Here is a 20,183-nt window from a genome sequence, read left to right as displayed (position 1 = left end):
AGCATGGGAGATAAACTATTTAGTTAGATCTCTTAGGAGATTAATAATTTGCCACATCTGACAATGGAGAAATAAGCTAAAACCATGAAGCAATGTGTACACCTTCATCATATTCACATTTCTGTAGGCATGAAAGTGAACAGGACAAACAGAAGGTAGTATTGTAAAGTCTTAAATCAGTTTTCTTTGATGTCCTAAATAAAAAGAGTTTATCATCCTGGCACAGGAAAAAGAGCAAAAGCAAGAGTCATTTATTTCACGTTTCCAGACCCAAAAAGTTCCCCACATAGAAAGGTAAGTTTAAATTATGCTATAGTTACAAATTAGACACGTACTTGGAAATCACAGAAGTAATTCTGTCTCTGTATGTAAGTTATGAGACTAACCAGAGTGCTAACTCACTTGATATAGTTCAAGAAATGATTATTATAACCCAGCAAGCAATTTGTCTCATTGCAGCAGCATGCAATAAGGCCATTTCTCTTATTAAAAAAAGTCCAGAAGATACAAGGATTGCCAGTCCTCTTAATTTCATTTATAATCTGCTTCAAGGAACAGACATTTTAAATTAAATACCAGAAAAGAGATATTTAGATATTAGAGTAATTTGTCGTGAAGAATATTAATAGATTCTTGGTTTTATAGTGTCTTATATTACTGATGCAAAGAAATTAAGTTACCCATTACAGTACAGCAGATGTGGGTGGAAGGTTATATTTGCAAAGTCTTTACTAAGTAACTTATAACCCATTCATGTTCATGCAAGTTGTGCAACATAATCCTATTCATGTTTACTCAGAAGTAAGTCTCACTATGTTTAACAGGTCTTACTCCTAGTTAGGTGCATATGATGGCAGCCATGCAAACATAAAAAGGATATTCCCTATTCCATAATGTCCAGTTAATGTGAGCATCTAAGAACTCTTAAAACAAAAAGATAACACAGTCAAGTTGGAACAACATACCCGAAACAAGGAAAAAATACAAGAGACAGTGGTCGTATTAATATGTAACACTAAACTATGGTTCAGCTTTGCTTAGGCATGTCTAAATAAACCTGGGTGGAACATTGGGGTAACATACTCCCCCCTCTCCTCCTGCACAACTAGGAGGAAGGCCAGCAGAGTTTCGTTTCACTTTTACAGAATCCCAGCATAGCATTACATTTAAACCAAGGATCCTGGTTTAACACAAACCCTGCTAATTTTCATAAACTGACTTATGAAAACTTCAGAGCAAGGAGCAAGGAACAAGGAGCCCAAGACTTGTACTGTTTCCAGCAACTAGAAGGCTCATGAGGGAGCCCTTATGTACTCTGGCCTCCTAGACTACACCCTAACCTAACCAGGTGTTGGTAGGGAAAGACTTTCAGGGATTGTTTATTAACAGCGAGACCCCTTATTCATGACCTGTACAACAAATCTGGGTCCATAGGTGCACACTATGTCGTTGTTCTTTTGGCACGGGCATTTGAGGACTGGGAAGTGGCTCTACCTCCTCCTCTGATAGCTCCAAAGAGTCGTCAGCAAGCCTCTCCCCCACCACCACCAGAGGTCCCCCTCAAGCGGACCTCATTAATGGTCTGGAGACACTTCCTGCTTCTCAAAATCTTCAGCCTATGAGATGTCTGGGTTCATTCTCTGAGTACCCCATCAGGGTTAGACATGACACCAGGATCCCTTGTTCAAACATAATGCTAAGCCAGGATTCTGTAAAAGTGAAACTAAACTCTACCTAAGTGTACCTCCAGGCAACTGGGAGGAGGAGAGATTAGCACTTGGGCTCATTCTGGCAGCATAAACCATGATTTACTGTTAAATGAGAACACGCCCAGTGAGAAAATGCTGGGTAGATTTATGTATTTATTCTTATTGCATTTAAATCCCACCTCTTCTTCAAGGAGCTCCAAGTGATGTACAAGCATGGTTTGCCCCTCTTGATTTTTATCCTCACAACTCTGCGAGCTAGGTTAGGCTGAGAGACAGTGATTGGCCTAAGGTCACCCAGTGAGCTTCATGGCAAAGAGGGGATTTGAACCTAGTCTCCCAAGTCCCAGTCCAACACTCTAACCACTACACCACAATGGCTCTCAACTGAACTGCTCAACAAACAGGCAAAAGTAATAAAAAGAATATTTTTATCACACCAAGGAGACTGGAGGGAGATCACAAAATTATGTAAGCAGCACACTTACGTGAAATCTAATGGGACATGTTCCTGTGTTCCTAAATCAGGGGAGACATCTTATTTATTGGGAATATTCAGGCCTGTAGTACAATTAACAACTTCAGGTGAATAACTCCTAGAATCAAGTGAGAAATAGTTGTTTTTGTTAATAAACTATTTATTATCAGAGAAATATATCCATCAACCTTAATTCTACTCATTTGGGCTGAAGGCAGCAAACCCAGGTCTGGGCATCTGCATTTCCATTGGTTGTGGGAGGGAAGATCTAATGCAGAGAACCATCACAGTTTTTTCTACCACAAAAAATTGTCTCTCCATTCTCATACATTTAAGTTGTTGAGTAAAGACCTGGATTCTCATACTAGGGTCTACCATTGAACATGCACATCAAAGACAAGAACACTACTTGTAATCCAGAGGCTCACATTAAAAAAAAAAAAAAGCCCCTACCAGGAGCCCCATGCACCACTTAAACCATTTTTGAAACTAGAATGGCATTTCTTAGTGGCTGCCAGTGCACTGCAAAGAGTCATGGTTTGGCAAAAAAAGAGCTGATAGTTCTACTATGGGATACACAAGCCTGGCCTTGGCATACAATTAAAGGTGCCTTTGGTTCACAGCCACTCTCTAGATATGGATACGATCTAATCTTCAGAAGATCATGGTGAATAAAGGGGAGAGCCAAGTTAGAACTTTAAGTTTACGTTATTGAACTAACTGCACAAAAGGTACATCATCACTCAGTGGACAAGCCTCAGCAAGTTCTGGAAGAGAAGAAAATCAGAAAATCTCTTCCCATTAATATTTTGCATCTAATAATAAATAACTTAATACAACAAAATGGACAACATGCTTCTAATTGCATTCTACTTTTTATCCAGCATAGAGAAGTTAGAGGGTAAAGTGGGGGCAGGAAGAACAAAAATTAATTTAAAATTGCAATACTGCAGTTTCACCTTTAGAACAAAGTAGCTCTCAAGCAGTAAAACTTAAGTGGCAGTATCCACTCATGCAACATTACATACAAAGCCTTCTATAAAGCCTCTTTCAATAGCGTGGCTGTTTTTCTATAATGGAAAGCCTTGAAAATGAGAGGAGAAATCACTTGCACACCTCCCATATTGGTTCTAATATTTTTGCATTCAGTAAGATCAAGTACACAATGCACTAGTAAATCACTGAACCAATGTAGTGTAAAATAATAACTGAGGTACTTCCATTTACATGACATTAGAATAGAAATAGGATGATATAAAATTGTACAAACATCAATTCTTGAAGCAGAGTGATTTAGAACAAAACTGACTTAGCTAAAGAAAAAAACAATGTGCTTACTCTCGTGGCTGTATACTATAGCCAGTGTGGGTTTTTCACATTCCGCAATGTTACATTGAAAATACCCCCCATGCCATTCTGATGCTTCCCATAAGCTCATTTCAAAACAATGCTTGCTTAACAACCCTCTCAATTTTCATGGCGATACACAAAACAGTCAGAGATAATAGAGAGTTCAAAGTCTAAAAAGAGAGAAAAAACCCTCAGAGCCCTTTTGGACTTGTTTCTCTGAGAGTTCTCATAATCTGTTGAAATTCATTAAAAATCAGCCATATTCACAGAGTACCTGTAATCCTAATACTGACCTTGCCCCATACTCTGACCTTCATCATCTGCAGTTTAAAAGTTAAAAAAATGCCTAGCTGATTTGTAATTAAGTGAAGAAAGTTTTGCTGGCAGGCTTTTATAATGCAGGGCATGCTCAGTAAAAACTAACTGTCAGAATTCTAAATGCCAGACTCACAGCTGCTGGGCTTGCCTAATCAGGGGGCCACACCCACACCATATGCTCAGAGGAACATGTTACCAAATTCTTCCAAGCTACACAGCAAGTGGATTGGACTGTGAAAGACCAACCCAAATGGTGTTTGCATTTTGACCAATTTGTAGGGCAGTACAATATCTCCAAGAGGAGGTCGGGTCTCCTGCTCCCCTGGTACATTCACTATAGCTGCCCAATTTCCCTGCTTTTTAACGTTTGATAGAAATAGCTGTGGGCTATAGGTACATTCTTAAACCGCAAGGTTTTTTGCCTATTAGTGAATATATATAAGAATTCTGGCTTTGTTTCACGAAGTCATTACCTGCTCTCTTTAATCTCACTTGAAAGGTACTTAACTGACAATTTCATGTCAGGATTTTAATACAATCTGTATGCCAGAAGCAATTGCAAAATTAACCTAAAGAACACGAACATGAACAAGTTGAAGAGGTAATGGCACAGGGAGAAAAAGTTTTGAAGTGAGCTATTGCAAATAGACACAGGAAGATGTTCCAAATGCCATGGTAGCAGTATGCTGTGATGAGCCTCTAGAATTCTAGGAACTCATCACAGTTATTGCTGCAGTCTCAAATAAAAGACCATCATCTCTTTAAAACCAATTCATGGAACAGCACAAGTAAAGGTACTACAAGTTCAAAATGTATTGGGGCTTGGGGGTTCTGAAACTATTCAATAACAAAGTTTACAGTGTAATCCTATATATGTCTACTTAAAATCCCAGATTTCAATGGACTTACTACCAGGTAGGTGAGTGTAGCATTGACTCCCATAACTGATATACCAACACTCCAATTGCTAAGAAAAAATGTTATTATGATGCCAAGAAGTCTAGAATTTTAGTGCAACAAAATCTGGAAGGCATCACGTTGACTAGCTCTGCATATAGCGCATATTTTATTTCTAATGTTTCTATCCTGTCTTGCTGTGAGAAATGATCAATGCAACCACGTAGACTGCTGTTATCTCATGGCAACCACACATACAGCTCCAATTCTTACTCCATTTCAACTGATTTTACTTCAGTAAATCATTAATACTAGATTCAGATTTTGAAACTGAACCACTATGATGCTACAACTAAGCCAATAAAAAACCCCAAGAGTTATGTGGCAAACAGAAGTACTTTGTTCTTTTAACAACTTGCCATCTGTGACCATTTTTACCAGTTAAAAATAAATTGTTAACTCAAATGAATCTATGAGAATTGCAATAGGTTATGCACAACAGATGGCTTGTTTATACAACAGTTCTGGGGACCATATTTGTTAACAGCTTCTTAGTTGTTTCTTGTGTCTATAGCCCAACAAAATACCTGAAACACCCCATGATTGCTATATTACCTCTTTAACTACCAGGGAGTAAGAAGCCCAAAGGCAATGAGAATCTAGAACATTGTTACAGTCGTTAGGAAGTCACAAAAATCTGTGCCTGAGCAACCTGAGTATGTGTTTTACAAAAGACATAAAATGTCATTTCTGCTGCTGAAGCACAAGAGATAAAATGAAAGTCACTTTATCTGATCTCTGCCATTGTTGCTTTTCAAATGTATTTTAATATGGTGTATTTTATGTATTTTAATCTTGTTTTTCTTGTATTGTGATTTTTAATTGCTATAAGTCACCCTGAGCAGTTGGTGGGCACTGTAAGAACAGGGTAGAATTTTATATAAATAAATGTTAAAATAAGACACCTTTGCACTTAACAAAAATCGAGTAAGAGGAGATCCAATACTATTTCGCCATGATTTATGCTATGTTTGCTAAAATGTTAATTTTGGGGGGGAAATGAGAGAAACCTCCTGGAGTAAACAATCAGTAAAACATAAAAGAAGCATGCAACACCAATGCAATAACAAAACTGCCCTTGTATTTAAGCACCCACCTGATAGCCATTGGCAACAAAGAACTGCATGCAGGCAAGTGAGCAGGCTAATGGCAGAGAGTGTGATGCGTCCCACCTCCATGCCCAGCAGAGAAACCAAATGGGTTGCCAGAAGAAAAAAGCCCCCAGCATAGAAATGCACAGGATGCTCAAGAGGGATGGAATTCTCCATTTGTGGGCTTAAAAATGTAAATGCACTGCCTTTAAGACGATTCCAACTTATGACGACCCTATGAATAGGGTTTTCATGAGGCTGAGAGGCAGTGGCTGGCCCAAGGTCACCCAGTGAGCTTCATGGCTATGTGGGGATTCAAACCCTGGTCTCCCAGGTCGTGGTCCAGACCAACACCTTATCTACTACACCACACTGGCTTAAAAAGCTGAACAAAACTCAAGACCCTTTTCCCCTGAAGAGTCATGAGACCAAGGGAACAGTGCAAATCCCCAGTAGCATGGGGGAAGCTAAACCCATCATCCCAGAGTCCTGTTTCCATATTTTAAAAAAACTGAAGGTGCAACATTAATGAAAGTGACCCAGGTTTATTTCTCTGTTTGTTTTTCTACATCCCAGTATTGTAAATTCAAGAAAAACTCAGTAAAATAGACTTTAAAAAAAAGAAACCCAAGGTGAGTGTCAAGCAAAAAGATAGTAGTGACCTCTAAGACAGTTTGTTAGGTGCAGAAGCAGGTTGCTGATGTCAGCAACCATGCGTTCACATGGTGCTGGCTTCAGCACCCCTCACCTCCAAGGACATCTCCTGGGGTAAGAAGGGGAAAGGCCCCTCCTTCTGATGTCACACTGCAGCTGCAAGCAGTTTTTCTTAGCAAACCACTTCTGCAGCCACCACTGCAAACAAATATTCTTTACCAACATCTTTCTAGAAGAGGGTTGGGGCAGGCTTTAGACTTGTAGGATCTGCTTTGTTTTTTACTTGAAGTGGACCCTGGTGCAAAAGACATATTTAGAAATTTAAAAATTCTGAGTCCAAGAATTTGTTTTGAGTACCAAAACTAAAAAGAGCTCAAAGTCCTTCCATGCAAAATTGCACTCTGATTACCCAGGTGGAGGAATCATTTTGTTGCTGCTAATCAACTTGACAAATTGTTAAAGAATTAGGAAACAGAAATCCTTACTGTTCTAATGTAAATCACCTAAAAATCTACCTTCTGTCCACACCTGTTGTAGGCCATTCACACACTTGTTCCACAAGAGAAGCCCGCTGATGCTAGAGGAATGACCACATTCCTCAGATCATTCTCTCAACTCCATAACCCACAACTCTTAATACCACAACATGTGAGCGAGCATTCTCTTGTTTTCTGAGACGAAGCCCTAGAATGGGGGTTCAGTGCTTAGGGTGCACTTCATAGCAAAGGAGTGGTTCAGCAGTCCACAGGAAAAGCTACAATTAGGCCAGGCCATGTTGCTCTGTGTAGCAAACAAGAGTACTTTCTTGACTTCAGCAATAAGAAAATTTGCACACCTAACAAGCATACTTCACCTGAAGCCTACAGTGCCAGAATACAACAGCTGGACAAACAAAAAATGCCTGCTCACCCCATCAATAGCATTTGCCATCAACAGGGTAATGCAAAGTTAGCCAATATAGCCTGGCCATCATAGATGCCAGTCCCCATAAGAATGACACAAAAACCCCTCCTCCATATCCATAGTGGCAAAATGTCATTCAAAAAAGAGCCTCTTCCACCACATATAACATCAGAATAATCTCTAAATACGTTTTATTGACACATTAGGCTAACTGCATGCTATTATCTCTAAGGAGATGAAATAAACTCACATTAATGTACAAGTATTAGCAATCAAGATCAGATCAAACTGAGATCTCCCACCTTCCAATCCAATTACTATCCGCTGAAATACTATATGGGTCGATATACTCTGAATTCTTAGTTTACTGCATTGATGAAGAATCAACTTATGGAAGCCCCATCAGCACAGTGATTCTCAATCTACTTCAGTCACTTGAAAGGCATACACACCACAATAAGATAACATTACTTTCTTCAAAATAACTCCCTTATATCCCTAGTCACCACACACTTGATTGTCCCTTCTGTTGGATCCTACAGTATGTTCTTACAACAACACTGTCTGAAACCATACACTTGATTAGAGCTCAGCACAGAGCAGCACGGCATCTGAGGCCCACCAGCCTGAATTATGATAAAGTTGTAGATGCTTGTCATATCAGCAGGGAGGGGCATTCACATTTTCCAAGTGTGGGCCTGAACCACAGTTGATAACCAGTGAAGGAATCCAGGTGAAGGGGAAAGTCTTCAACACAGTACAATTGACCAGCAATGCTCATGGGTAGTTTCAGTCCATCCAGAATGTCTCGTCTACAAAACAACATTTCTTCTCTAAACCTATTTTGACTTTGTTGTGACATATGCAGTGGCAGAAGCATACCTCAGACAATGGCCTTGCAAGAGATAATATTTATGCACTCCATAGCTCAGCGTCTGAAATTGTTAAAAGTATTTCATATTGCAAATACCTTGAGCTCACAAGCAGTGCCAAACATCTTCTAAGTGCTCCACAGTATCACAAATGGGAAAAATAATAAATGGCACAGAAATAATAGGAAGACATTAAACGAAATTATACTAAAATGAAAGCACTTTTCTACTGCACTTCAGCATGAAGCATCCAAAGGACAAAGTCATTTTAATCATGTTTTATACTGCACTGTCGAAGTTATTACCTTCCTAACCTTGTATATGCATATTATAAAAATCATCCATTTATGTTACAGTGAATTACTTTGGGTTAACACTCAAAACTCAATACCTGAAACGAATCTCAAATGACAAGATGCTCATTAATCATAATTTTCTGATATTAATGCCACAACACAAAGCCTTCTTCTTCACAGTTTGAAACTTTAGGTGATCAAATATTATTGAACACCATCTGCACCAAATTGCATGTCCCCACTCTCAATTCCAAACAGAAATTACTGCAAGAAGCTACATGATAAATGATGTTTACAGATCTGAGTAGTGAAGAAAGGATGAATCCTTGACCAAAGGGTGTAAAAATCATAGTTTCAAGTGGAAAAGCCTGTAGTGCAAGCAGAAGCCCACCCATACTTCATTGAAACTCATCCAGAGACTTTTAAATTACTTTTGTCTACTTTTTTAAATATATACATATTATGTATGCATTTTATAATCTCTATTCATCAGCACAACCACTTAGTGAGGAAATCAGTTTCCACTATCATGTTATAAATAGGAACTGAAACCACAACCAACTTGAAGTCTATCCTGGCATTTAAATCCAGAAGTATGTACAATCCACTCATATCGTTTTATTTATTTATTTTACTAGATTTATATCCCACCCTTCCTCCCAAGAGGAGCCCAGGGTAGCAATAATGTTTTGCATAATGTAAGCTACAAACCCTCTGCAGTGTGCACAAGCCTGGTAATGAGTGGCAACTGCCCCTCCCTGTTGGTGACCCCCCTCCATATTTAGCACAAAGATATCATCCCCTCTTCAAGATCTCCCTGAAGAGGGAAAGTGGCATGAGAGACCAACCTTTTACTTCCCACCCCACTCCCTTCCAAATCTCAAGTTCTCTGATAATGTAAATATGTACCGCAATGGCATAAGGAAGTAAAAGGTCAATTTTAGAAGTATATCTAGAAAGCAGGAAGTGTAGCTTGAACTTTAAGAGAAGCACATTTAAGGTAGACTGTTGTAGAGTCAGCCCAGGCTTTGAAGAAGGCAGAAGTAGCATAAGTCTCTCTTGCTACTTCTCCCTCTCCAAAAAGAGAGCCCAAGGTGAAGGCAGACAAGACTCCACTCCAACCCCACCTCATTCCCAGTTCTCTGCAAGTGTCAGAGAACTCAGGTGAAAGGGCAGGATTTTTCACTCACCACACTGGACTTTAGAAAAGATGGGAAAGAAAGACAGCCCTGTGTGCCCCTTTTGCAAACACCTTCCTGAAGAATCATGAAGATCAGCAACAACTTTTTAAAAAAGTAGATATTTCCTTGAACACAACACAGTTCCGGGGACTTTAGCAGTGGAGTGGATCATCTAACAGTCCTCAGAAAAATGTAGTAAGGAAGCCAAGCCATAAATCACATGGTCTTCAATGCCTGTATACTAATGCGCAGAGCATGAGAAACAAGCAGGACGAATTTGAACTCTTAATACAGGAGGGCAATTATGACTTGACAGGTATAACTGAGACTTGGTGGGATGACTCCCATGAACGGAATACAGCAATTAAAGGATATAACTTGTTCAAAAAAAACAGAAGGAATAAAAAGGGAGGTGGAGTCACGCTATATGTTAAAAATATATATCCCTGCACAAAAATACAGGAAGATGAACTTGGTAGCTGCACTGAGAGTATGTGGATTAAAATTAATGGGGCAAGTAATAAAAGGAATGTGGAGTTGAAGTCTACTACCAACCACCCAATCAAGAAGAAGAGGAGAATGTAACTTTTGAAAAGCAAATTGCCAATGTTTCGAGGAAGCATGATGTAGTAGTAACAAGGGACTTTAATTATCCCGATATCTGTTGGGAGACAAATTCTGCCAAACACGGCCCCTACAAGAAATTTCTGACATGTGTTGGAGATAACTTTCTCCTACAGAAAGTGGAGGAAACAACCAGAGGATCAGCTATCCTGGACTTGATTCTAACTAACAGAGATGATTTGGTGGATGAAGTGGCAGTTACAGGAACTCTGGGGGAAAGTGACCACACCATACTTGAATTCTTGATTTTAACAGAACCAAAAGCTGAGAGTAGCCATACGCGCACCCTGGACTTCAGGAAAGCTGATTTTATTAAACTCAGAACAATTGTAAGTATGGTTCCATGGCAAGTGACCCTAATGAGAAAAGGAGTCCAAGATGGGTGGGAGTTTCTAAAAAAAGGAAATTCTAAAAGCACAATGGCAGGCAATTCCAATAAGGAAAAAAGGAGGGAAACAGCAGAAGAAGCCAATGTGGCTTCACAAAAAGCTCAGAGATGACCTGAAAACAAAAAAGGACACATACAGGAAGTGGAAAGAAGGCCAGGCCACAAAGGAAGAGTACAGGCAGGTATCACAGAATTGCAGGTAGGCGTCAGGAAGGCTAAAGCTGAGAATGAGCTGAGGTTAGTGAGAGATGCTAAAAGCAGCAAAAAAGCTTTCTTACGTCCATAGTAAAAGACAGAAAAATGGTGGCACAGCTACTCAATGGGGATGGCAAAATGATAACTGATGACAAAGAAAAGGCAGAAGTCCTCAATTCCTACTTTGGCTCAGTCTATGACCCTCCTGGGAAACATAAAGTAGAAGGGGCAGGATTGGAGCTTGAGATTGATAGACAAACAGTCAAGGAATACCTAATCACTTTGAACGAGTTCAAATCTCCAGGGCCCGATAAAGTGCATCCTAGAGTATTGAAGGAACTGGCTGAAGAACTCTCAGAACCGGTCTATTATATTTCCGAAATCATGGAAGACTGGTGAAGTGCTGGATGACTGGAGGAGAGCTAATGTTGTCCCTATCTTCAAAAGGGGCAAAAAGGAAGAACCGGGGAACTACAGACCAGTCAGCCTAACATCAATCCCTGGAAAAACTCTGGAGCAGATTATAAAGCAGTCAATCTGTAACTTTACTAGGAGCCAATACGGATTTATGAAGAACAAATCCTGCCAAACTAATCTTATCTTGTTTTTTGATTGGGTAACCTCCCTTGTAGACTGTGGGAATGCTGTGGACATAATATATTTCGACTTCATCAAAGCTTTTGACAAAGTGCCTCATGATATTCTGATTAGCAAGCTAGCTAAATGTGGGCTGGATGGAACAACTATCAGATGGATCGACAGTTGGCTACAGAATCGTACTCAAAGAGTGCTTCTCAATGGTTCCTTCTCAAACTGGGCGGAAGTAACAAGTGGAGTACCACAGGGCTCAGTCCTGGGCCCAGTGCTATTCAACATTTTTATCAATGATTTGGATGAGGAGGTACAGGGAATGCTTATCAAATTTGCAGATGATACAAAATTGGGAGGGATAGCTAATGCCCTGGAAGACAGAAACAAAATTCAAGGGGATCTTGATAGGCTGGAGCATTGGGCTGAAAACAACAGAATGAAGTTTAACAGTAATAAACCAAATGCGCAGTTATAAAATGGGGGATACTTGGCTCAGCAATACTACATGTGAGAAGGATCTTGGAATTGTTGTTGATCACAAGCAGAACGCAAGTCAACAGTGCGATGTGGATGCAAAAAAGGCAAATGCGAAAGTAAACAGAAGGATAGTTTCCAAATCGCATGAAGTATTAGTTCTCCTCTATTTGGCACTGGTTAGGCCTCATCTTGAGTACTGTATCCAGTTCTGGACACCCCACTTTAAGAAGGATGCAAACAAACTGGAACAGGTTCTGAAGAGGGCAACAAGGATGAACAGGGGAGTGGAAACAAAGCCCTATGAGGAAAGACTGAAAGACTGGGCATGTTTAGCTTTGAGACAAGAAGTCTGATGGGAGAATGATAGCACTCTTCAAGCACTTGATGAAATTGAGCAGGAATAAATGCAAAGTTCTACACCTAGGAAAAAGAAACCAAATGCACAGTTATAAGGGGGGGATACTTGGCTCAGCAATACGACATGTGAGAAGAATCTTGGAATTGTCATTGATCACAAGCTGAATATGAGCCAACAGGGTGATGTGGCTGCAAAAAAGGCAAATGCTATTTTGGGCTGCATTAACAGAAGCATAGTTTCCAAATCTCATGAAGTATTAGTTCCCCTCTATTCAGCACTAGTTAGGCCTCATCTTGAGTACTGCGTCCAGTTCTGGTCTCCGCACTTCAAGAAGGATGCAGACAAACTGGAACGGGTTCAGAGGAGGGCAACAAAGATGATCAGGGGACTGGAAACAAAGCCCTATGAGGAGAGACTGAAAGAACTGGGCATGTTTAGCCTGGAGAAGAGAAGACTGAGGGGAGATATGATAGCACTCTTCAAGTACATGAAAGGTTGCCACACGGGGAGGGCCAGGACCTCTTCTCCATCATCCCAGAGTGCAGGACACGGAATAATGGGCTCAAGTTGCAGGAAGCCAGATTTCGACTGAACATCAGGAAAAACATCCTAACTGTTAGAGCCATACCACAAATGGAACCAATTACCTAGAGAGGTAGTGGGCTCTCTGACACTGGAGGCATTCAAGAGGCAGCTGGACAGCCCTCTGTTGGGAATGCTTTGATTTGTATTCCTCCATTGAGCAGGGAGGTGGACTTGATGGCCCTTCCAACTCTACTATTCTATGATTCTATGATCTTCTGCTAGTGGAAATGCAGGATACCACAGTTTCCAAGCCAACCACAAACCATGGTTTGTTGGCAGAAAACTTTAAATGTCACCCCAAACCTACAAACAGTTTAAATTAGAACATCCATGCCTTTTGGTTTAGTTCCACTACTGTCTGATGATATATTACATAATAACTGCAAGCCCTCAGGTCTTTTAACTACATGACATTGGGGAGGCAGCTACAGATACGAGTTTCTATCCATAGAATTTTCATCTTTCATCAAACTCACTCAGGATTTTTATTCTTTCATAAGCAAAACAGCAAGCCTCTAGCCTGTATATTGATTAACAGATAGGAGGAGGAGAAGGAGCATGTAGGCATTTTTCTATCTTACTGTTTATTAACCTTCTTGCAGCCTTCCAACATTCTGGTCACTGAAAGCATAGGCACCATCTAATGATTGCTATGGGGCCATTAACTAGAGTGTGATGGAGTCAAATCCTTTGCTAACCACAAGCATTTATTCCATCAGTAAGAGAAATACAGCCAAATGGTTTACAGACAAGTTCAAAAACAATCATCACTATTTCTAACTGTTCCTAAAATTATTATGAAGTTGACTAGAATGTTAAAAAAACCTTGTGGTCAATTAGAACTGTCACATAAAATTATTGCAAAATACTAATTCCACCTTTGGCAGAATTTTACATTGTATAGTAAGAGGAAGTGTTACATAATGAGGATAAGAAGTTTTTTTTCCAAAGAAGAAGTTGGAAGTATTTAAATCCTGCAAATCCCCATGCTCTACCCAAATCAGCTTTTCCAGTCTAAATGCAATGTTATCATTTATAAAAAAAACAAAAGAGGGACTGTAAAGCACAAAGCAAATTAGGAAGAAAAAGACTTACTGCCAGGGCTTTTGACAGTTTGGTTCTGTAATTGTTCAAGACAATGGTAACAAAATCTTGCTGAGGTACATAGGCGAAGCCGCCATGAAAGTAAACCCTTCTCACACGAACTAAATCCACAGCATCACAGAAAGGAACCTGGATTTTAAAAGAAAAGGCAGATGTAATCGATAAAGGATGAACTAGACCAGGCTATTTGCAATACACAAGATTTTGTGGCACATTCATTAGTCCTGAGAAGCCTGGTGTAAAACAAGTTTCCAAGTCTAAATCTGGGAGATTAATTTTCTCGCAAACAGCAATTCATTCACACAAAGTGCTTTCCTTGGTATAATGTTTGTTTTAAGACCCGCTTACTTCATTTGCTTATCTGCACAGATACCGGCAGTTTAGGATTAGCGTATACATTGGTAAATAATTTCCTTTAAGACAAGTCATTTACACAAGAACCCTGGACATAAATAACTGGAAATAGCTGCCCTAGTCACCTAAATGGGGAAAAAACTGAAGTTATGACAATGACAGTGCAGAATTTTCATTTATACAAAATACAAACACAATCTCGACCTGCTCACTTACTTTATAGAAGACATGTTCTTCTATTTTTTTAATGCCACCAAAACCAGGAGTGGAATTCTGCAGCTTGTCTCCAATGTTCACCTTTTCAGTTTCTGAAATCTAAAACAAAACCCATTGTTCTTTTAAAATCACTGAAAATGTTTTAAGCAAAGGCCTCTCAGTGACTACGTAAAAATAAATGAGGTAAAGCTAGCCCTAGCAGAAACGTGGAACTCAAATGTTCTATTAAAGAAAAATGAGTAAGAAAGAATGGAAAGGGAAGAAGGCTCTTATGAAAGAGGCAATAGGTATTTTGATTAGATAAGCGAAGTATGAAATGTTAAGAAACAAACATGGAAGTAACATTATAAAGCTCTTTTCCCTTCAACTTCCCAAACAGATGTCATCCTCCAGCCTCAGAACTAAGCATCTGGACAGTCATGAAACTGAACCTACACTCTCAAGGGCAGTTCCCGTGGTTCACATTTGAAAAGGCAGTTGGAATGGAATGCAGTATCTTAAGAGGCTCTCCCCACAGCTACTTCTCAAGCCTTCAGAATGATCACATGGAGGTGGGCATTCTTCACAGTGGCATCTATTTTGTAGAATAAACTCAACCTGCCAATACCAGCAGGCACCAATGATGAATTGTCCATCATTTATTAAAACAGCTTTTTGCTCAAGTATTGCCTGATCACTGATGCCAGTTTTAAACTGCCTTCTGTAGTGTCTTGATGATACTTTATTGTACTGAGATGTTTTATCACAACTGTTTTATCATACTGATATGCTTTACCATAATTGATCTGCTACTCTAAATCTCTTTGGGATTCTTTAAAATGAAAAGCAGTCTAGAAATGTTTTAAAATGAATAATTAAGAAGTAACTTTTGTCACAGCATACAGTAGGGCGCCGCTTCTCGGCACCCCACTTTTCGGCATTCCGCTAATACAGTGCCAGCGGGGCAATCAGCTGGAGTGGGGGCTGGAGCTCCCCACGCTCCGGATAATCTCGCCGGAGGAGGGGAAGATCAGCTGTAGTATGCTCCAGCTGATCTTCTCCTCTTCTGGCACGATCAGACTCAGACTCCTGCGCTCCAGCTGATCTCACCGGAGGAGGAGAAGATCAGCTGCAGCGCGCTCCAGCTGATCTTCTCCTCCTCAGGGGCAATCAGACCCCAGCGCTACAGCTGATCCTGCTGGAGGAGAAGATCAGCTGTGGCACACTCCAGCTGATCTTCTCCTCCTCTGGGGCGATCAGACCTCCACACTACAGCTGATCCCGCCGGAGAAGATCAGCTGCAGCATGCTATAGCTGATCTTCTCCTCTGGCGTGATCAGCTGGTTACGTTCCAGACCCCTGCGCTACAGCTGATCCGCTTTTCGGCGGGGGTCTGGAACCTAACCTGCCGTATGAGTGGGGCCCTACTGTAATTCACATGCGGTAATGGAAATGTGTCTTAATGAATAAAAAGCAAATAACCTTCTTGTAAAGATTTCTTTTAAAAAAAACTTTTGCAGTAATTCAGCTGCTCAAGTCATTCTTCTCTCATTGCTCTAACTCCCTGTATTGGCCCCTGGGCAAGCTCAGCAGCTATATCAGCAGAATAGCTGCCTGTAGGCAAGGGGGGCTTGTATCCCCCCCACCTTAGTTCTCGTTAGTTTAGCATTTAGTGTCTAAGTATGCAGGGAGATGGGTCAAGGACAGCCAATGTGAGATCAGAGCCACCTGGAGTCTAATCTGGGGTTCCTAACAAGCATTCGGTGTGATGCTCTGCCAAGAGTGTCTGTGTGATGCTGGGAAGGTGCCTTGTTAACCAGATAGGGTAGGCCTTGGAGCAGTTAACTCCCTGCCAGGCAATTAGGGGCATACAGCTTATCAATTATTGTTATGCTGTATGATCCTGGGAAACAGCCCCATCACTGGAAGGCTATGCAATTAAAGCAATAACTTAATTCTTTGTAGTAATTAGTAGCATGATATAGCCTTTTCTAGCAATTATATGCTGAGATGCAATGATTTAATGCTTTACAATAATCAATCAGTTATGTAATCTCATTTTTGAGCTGGTAAACATGTATCCTATAAAAGTGCTTCTTGTGCCCAGTGGGTTGTTCAGAACTGGTCACGCTCTGTGCAGGACGTGCAGTCTGTTCCACGATGGGTGCGCCTGAGTGCTGAAAGTTACCCAATAAACTATCTCCTTTAAGTAAACCTGCATCTCAGTCTGCCTTACTCATCTCTTTGGTACCTCAGAAACCTGAATGCCCATTAGCCAGAGCATACACTCCCCTAGTTGTAGCATAGTTTCCTCTTTTTTAAAAAAGTACCTAAAGGGTGTAGCCCTTTGTTGTTTTGCAATAATTTTATTTGTAAGTATCTGGAAAACTACATTACACTAGAAAGTCAAATATATTAGCCCCATAAAAATGGGACATGTTCATGGACAACACAGCCAGCCATACAGCCCTCAGACTTTCAACCCTTGTTAGAATTACCTTCAAGTCATGAATATTCTATCTGAGTTATCCTAGCAGCAGTAGCCTCTTTTCTTCCTTAATCTTACTTTGCCCTGGAACAGTTCACTCTTGGGTGGAACTGAATCAAGAGATCACCACCGTTATCTTCAAACCAACTGATACTATACCATGTTTGAAGAGGCAGGTCAGCATTCTGCCTTGCAGCCCTAGCAATAATCCTTGGCTTTCTATAGCAAAAGTATAACGACCCATACTTAACTTAGACAGAAATTCACTGATTTCCCCCCCATATAGCTCATGAGCTTTCCCACAGTAATAATTCAGACATCTATCACTCTGTTAGTAATATATGACTGAGTTGAAGATTAGTACATCTTCCAGAAGATTCAACAACCAATGTTTTCAGTTGTATTTAGGACCAATACCCATGAGGAAAAGACTGTAGAGATGGTTGCATTTTATATTCGGTCACAAAAGCACCACAGAGAGTATATTTTTCATTATAATGCTCCATAGGTTTGCTCCTGTAGGTTTTGTAGCTGAGCCAGCATCTGGACCTCCCATGTTCAAAACCAGTTATATCCATTGCCTCTTCATGTTATTTCAAAAATGAATCAATCATTTTTAAATAAAAGGTTGTATAAGATGGAGCTATGACTTAATGTACACAGTTCTGTTTTATTCCAAATTATTTTCACAAGTTCATTACTAAAAACCGTCTTAGAAGGGACCGTTTCGATTTCTATTAATAATCAGCATCTGTCTCTAATCAAACTGAGACAATAACCAATTAAAACCCTTAATTAGCAATTTGTGTTATTTCCCTCAGATTGCTTTTCATTATGTTTATGGAAGTGAGAAGAGGCAGCCACACTAGTTATTCATCAGTCATGGGGAAGAGGAGGGGATGAGAAACGTTCCTTAAGTGAACTTCCTTAACTTAACTGATCTTGGAACTCAAGACACTAATTTGTAGAGAAGACACATTGCTAACCTATCAAGGACAAGAACAGCATGACTCTGAGAATGTCAGAAGAGAGCGCATTCTTGAGAAAACAAACATCATCTTTCAGGAAGACATGTACCTGTGCTTTATTTAAACAGTAGTTCAATATCCAAAAGGTAAAAAGGATTCCTAAGTCACTGGATCATTTACTGCAAAAGCCTCTTCTAAAATAAGACGTTTCTAAAAGGTAAAGTCTAGCTGTTTCTTTCCCCATGTTGTCAGATTAGGCAAATGCTACCCTTTTAATCTAAACTTCCACATTCTGACTTAACTATGTAGGTCACACATGAGTACCAAGTGTTTCTTCAGACCCTTCCTGTCTCAGGCCATTCCTTAATTGAATTTGCTAAAGCAGCAGATTCATTAAAGTTGGCTGAAACAGAATTGGATGAGATTCTCTCCTTTGTGTAACATGTAAGCACTAAAAGGCTTTGTTTCACTTTCCGTTGATGGTTTCATTGTCAATAGATAGCTGGATCAGTTACTTTGAAATGAAGCACTTTCTAAGGGGGAAAAAACTAACTAGCGCCAAATTCCTTTTTAAATGTACCAACAAATTTCAAGAGCCTAATTTCTAAAATCCCAATAATTCTTGTAATTAATGTCATAATTTTGTTTCTAATCACATTTCCATCTTTGTAGGTCTGCAAGTTTAAATCAACAAATTGATGAAACCCACTAAATCATTAATCTAGGATTAAAAATTTATCATCATCATTCAGTGGGACTGATTATACAGCCACAAGAGCGGCTGTATACTATAGCCAGCATGGATTTTTCACATTCTTTAATGTTAAATTCAAAATACCTCCCATGCCATACTGCTGCTTCCCATAAGCTCATTTCAAAATAAAACCTTACAAAGTTATAGTCCTGAACTTAGAAATGCTGGCTTAACAATCCTCTCAATTTTAATGGTGATACACAAAACAGTCAGAGAGAATCAAGAGTTCAAAGTGTAAAAGGAGAGAAAAAAAACCAGACTGCTGTTGGACATTTTTCTGTCAGAGTTGTCGAAATTAATTAAAACTCAGCCATGTTCACATAGTACCTGTAATCCTGTTACTGACCTTGCCCCATACTCTGACTTTCATCTTCTGCAGTTTAAAAGTTAAAAAAATGCCTGGCTGATTTTTAATTAATAATTTTAGCATTAGAGTCAATGATAAACACGGGCATGCTCAGTAAGAACCAACTGTCCCTGTTCTAAAAGCCAGACTCACAGCTGTTTGGCTTGGCAAATCAGGGGGCCACACCCATGCCAGACCTTTATTTCACTTTAGACAGTCATGGTGTCCCCAAAGAATCCTGGGAACTGTAGTTTGTGAAGGGTCCTGAGAGTTCTTAGGAGACTCCTATTCCCCTGGCAGAGCTCCAGTGGCCAGAGTGGTTTAACAGTCAGCTGCTCTGATTGAGAACAGGGTGCCTCCTAGCAACTCTTAGCACCCTTCACTAACTACACTTCCCAGTATTCTTTGGAGGAAGCCGTGACTGCCTAAGTGAAATAAAGGTCTGGTGTGGATGTGGCCAGGGACAGCTTTGATTTAAATTTGGATGGGAGACTGTATGTGTCTGCTGTAGAATAAAAAGGAGGGGGAAACACTGAAAAACAATGATGTTGTTCATAGTGTTTTCCTTTTGGAAAGGAAAAGAATTTACCCTCTGCCCAGTGCCCGCCCACTGAATCTCCTCTCCTCTGCCCTCCCTCTTCCCTCCCCTTCCTGTGCTCCTCCTCCCCTCCCTGCCCCTCCCCCAGGTTAGTTTCACCTATCCTAAGCAGAGCTTGGAAAAGTTACTTTTTTTGAACTACAACTCCCATCAGCCCCAGCCAGCATGGTCACTGGATTGGGTTGATGGGAGCTGTAGTTCCAAAAAGTAACTTTTCCAAGCTCTGATCCTAAGTATGATTGCACAGGAGTAAATACCACTGAATTCAAAAAGCATGCAAATGATCAAACCTGCCCTCCCCTCCCTCCTATCCCTTCCCTCTTGACTCTTCCCTCCCCCTTCCTCTTGCCCC

General features: G+C 40.2%; 1 protein-coding gene across 3 annotated transcripts in view; it reads right to left on the bottom strand.

The window, feature by feature from the left end:
- Positions 1–20,183, bottom strand: part of PRIM2 (DNA primase subunit 2) — a 145,385-nt gene that overhangs the window by 104,589 nt on the left and 20,613 nt on the right. For all 3 annotated transcript variants that reach the window (XM_061623049.1, XM_061623048.1, XM_061623047.1), the window contains 2 exons: positions 14,699–14,797; positions 14,120–14,257 (listed from right to left, as the gene is read on the bottom strand). In XM_061623049.1, coding sequence (XP_061479033.1) covers positions 14,120–14,257; positions 14,699–14,797 — 237 coding nt within the window. The remainder of the gene's footprint in view (positions 1–14,119; positions 14,258–14,698; positions 14,798–20,183) is intronic.

This window comes from Rhineura floridana, chromosome 4 (assembly GCF_030035675.1).
Source record: "Rhineura floridana isolate rRhiFlo1 chromosome 4, rRhiFlo1.hap2, whole genome shotgun sequence".
NCBI lineage: Eukaryota > Metazoa > Chordata > Lepidosauria > Squamata > Rhineuridae > Rhineura > Rhineura floridana.
This window is presented reverse-complemented; position numbering and strand designations above follow the sequence as displayed.